The sequence below is a fragment of the Cornus florida genome, unplaced genomic scaffold, assembly GCF_030987335.1.
Source record: "Cornus florida cultivar Cherokee Brave unplaced genomic scaffold, ASM3098733v1 CherokeeBrave_3.0.0_Hap2_Chr10, whole genome shotgun sequence".
NCBI classification, from domain to species: Eukaryota; Viridiplantae; Streptophyta; class Magnoliopsida; order Cornales; family Cornaceae; genus Cornus; species Cornus florida.
In genome coordinates this window covers 72,930,752-72,933,178 of record NW_026775580.1, presented here as the reverse complement: position 1 = coordinate 72,933,178, position 2,427 = coordinate 72,930,752, and the positions used below count along the sequence as shown (strand labels likewise).

The window sequence follows — 2,427 nt, the reverse complement described above, 5'->3', positions numbered from 1 at the left end:
TATATGAATGGTATAAAAAAAACTACATTACTTATGCATTTTATTATTTTTACCACATCAATCAAGGACCCACCACTGAACACTTTACAGTGAGACGCGAATGGAGGGGATTTTTCTCCCATTCATATATGATCAGGTGAAACAGAACAAATAGGGTGAGTCGTGCTTTCACGTGGGTTGGTGCATTATAACTCCCACAACGGCTAGCACGACAGACACAATCATGTGTCTATACATATATATATATATATATATAAAGGTATATAGAAATAGATAGTGGACAATCATGCTCAAATTCTTTACAAGTTCCATTAATCAAGCAATAAATCACTGAATTTACAAAAAGTGACTCAATATTCACTTCTTTTCTTTTTTCCATAAAGAATGTATCTCACTCCGATTCGAACCAGGACGACTCGGTGGTAACTCGGCCACCTATTTGCCATCTCCGTTACATTCTCCAGAGTAAACCGGTCTCAGCTTAGTACTCACCACCCCCATTAATCACCCAACAAATTACATAACAATTTATATATATAAAAAAAAAATAAAGGAAAAATTATCAGAACCCATCAACTCTTTTGGTATCACTTGGTAAATAATCCCGAACCCCCATCCACTCAGTGGACGAGTTAACTCGGACGAGTCAACTCCGGGTAAAACTCTCAACATATGAATGAGCCCATTCATTGCTCACCAAATGGATTTATCAGCGAGCCCATGAAGAAGTGGTCGAGATTCAGGCCAGAAATCAAGATTGCTTCGGATGCCCACGTGGCAGTATCTCTGGAAGTCCTCGAGACTCGTGAACCGGCCCGAGTTGCCCGAGTCGGATCGGGACAAGAATCGGAGTATCTCCTCGAAGAGTGACTCGTCGCATGGGATGGCCAATGGGCCTGTGTTGGTGAACCCGTACTTCTCTTCGGCTTGAACCAACAGGTTCTTGAAGACGGGGTGGTTCAGGTACGTCGCGCGCACCACAAACCTCCTACAATTGGTGCCCACACAGACTGCCACGTGTCCCGCGGGCACGTCCGACGGTATGCGACGGGCCGACACCGCCGCCTTGTTTCTCCACCGCCGCATCAGTTGGCGGAGTCTGACAATGTGGCGGATTTTGCTGCATGACGACATTTTCCGGCAAAGTGATAGAAAGTGAGAGAAAATATTTGGGAATCTTTGATGGTTTGCTGTGTTTGTACCAAGAAAGTGTTGATTGAGGAGTAGGGGAGATTGGACGCTAGGAAAGTAGGAGAGATTTATAAGAGTTGGAACTGTTAAGTGCCCTTGCTTTTCAAGATAATTACAAGCTTGTGCTTGCTTTTCTTGCGCTATTTTAAAATGTCTGTGATTGGCGGACTACTGTAGTTTTATTTTTTCTATGTGCTTAATTTTATATACATATATGTATTGATATATATATATAGATATATACTACGAACCTTTCTGACATTGAAACTGAATATAGTCAGTGAAATCTTCTGCGCAGATTTTCAAACTGTAAGTTTGATTCTCTCCTCAGTAAATAATTCCCGCTCCTAACTAGGATTAATATATCTATACATATGTTTGAGTCTCTTGTTTCAGATTTGAATGTTGCCTATAGACTATGGTGCTTAATTAATGAAGTATAATTGTGATTCATTATACGTATATAGATGCATATATTTTTACATTTTTATTTTTATTTTTATTTTTGTACAAAATGACTTGTCTTGAAACCCGACACATGTCCTCGTTGCACCAAAACAAATAACATGTCAATCAATATTAACCCCAAATAAACAACTCAGCAAAAAAAATATAGTATGCAAATGGCATCTTATTTCGAGAACAGGCTTTGATGCAAAACTAAGTTAATTTATTGTGATTTAAAAATCACGAACTCAAAATAAAAAATAACATGGTGTATTAAATTAACTAGCTCTTTTCGCACACGACATCTTATGTTGTTCTAACTTTTAACACGCGAAGTGAAAGTCTGAAACTCAAGACGTACTCCTAACCTACCACATGGGGGTACGTCAAAACAAAATGAATTATGAAATGGCAGTGTCTCTCTAGCTCACTCTTTAGAAGCTGTTGGGCCTAGAGAATATGCTCTTAGTAACCAGTTATATACACACATAATATAAATCATTGTTTTGATAATGATTTTGTATTTCACCATATCTGACCATGATCCATGTGCAAGGATGCCCCATCTTTACCCTTTATTTTTTAAATTCCACAACTAGCAGCCAATATTGTCCACTTCTTAATCACCTGTATATGCATGCATACATACATATATATATATATATATAGATGAGAATCATGAGAGAGAGAGAGAGAGAGACACTGTTTTCTGCTCCTCCTACCCAATCAAAGTTCAGATTACGAGCATCAAGTTGTGACACGTGGCGATCATGTGATGAGCCTCAAGAC

At 38.8% G+C, this 2,427-nt stretch overlaps 1 protein-coding gene across 1 annotated transcript; it reads right to left on the bottom strand.

The window, feature by feature from the left end:
- Nucleotides 1-284: 284 nt before the first annotated feature.
- Nucleotides 285-1,224, bottom strand: LOC132278590 (auxin-induced protein 6B-like). Its single transcript, XM_059780418.1, has one exon. It carries the CDS (start codon nt 1,132-1,134, stop codon nt 694-696), a length of 441 nt encoding a protein of 146 aa, XP_059636401.1. The 5' UTR covers nt 1,135-1,224; the 3' UTR covers nt 285-693.
- Nucleotides 1,225-2,427: the final 1,203 nt, after the last annotated feature.

Bases quoted from the DNA above. Each gene is read 5' to 3' on its own strand.
- LOC132278590 (XM_059780418.1), bottom strand. From the start codon at position 1,134: ATGTCGTCATGCAGCAAAATCCGCCACATTGTCAGACTCCGCCAACTG.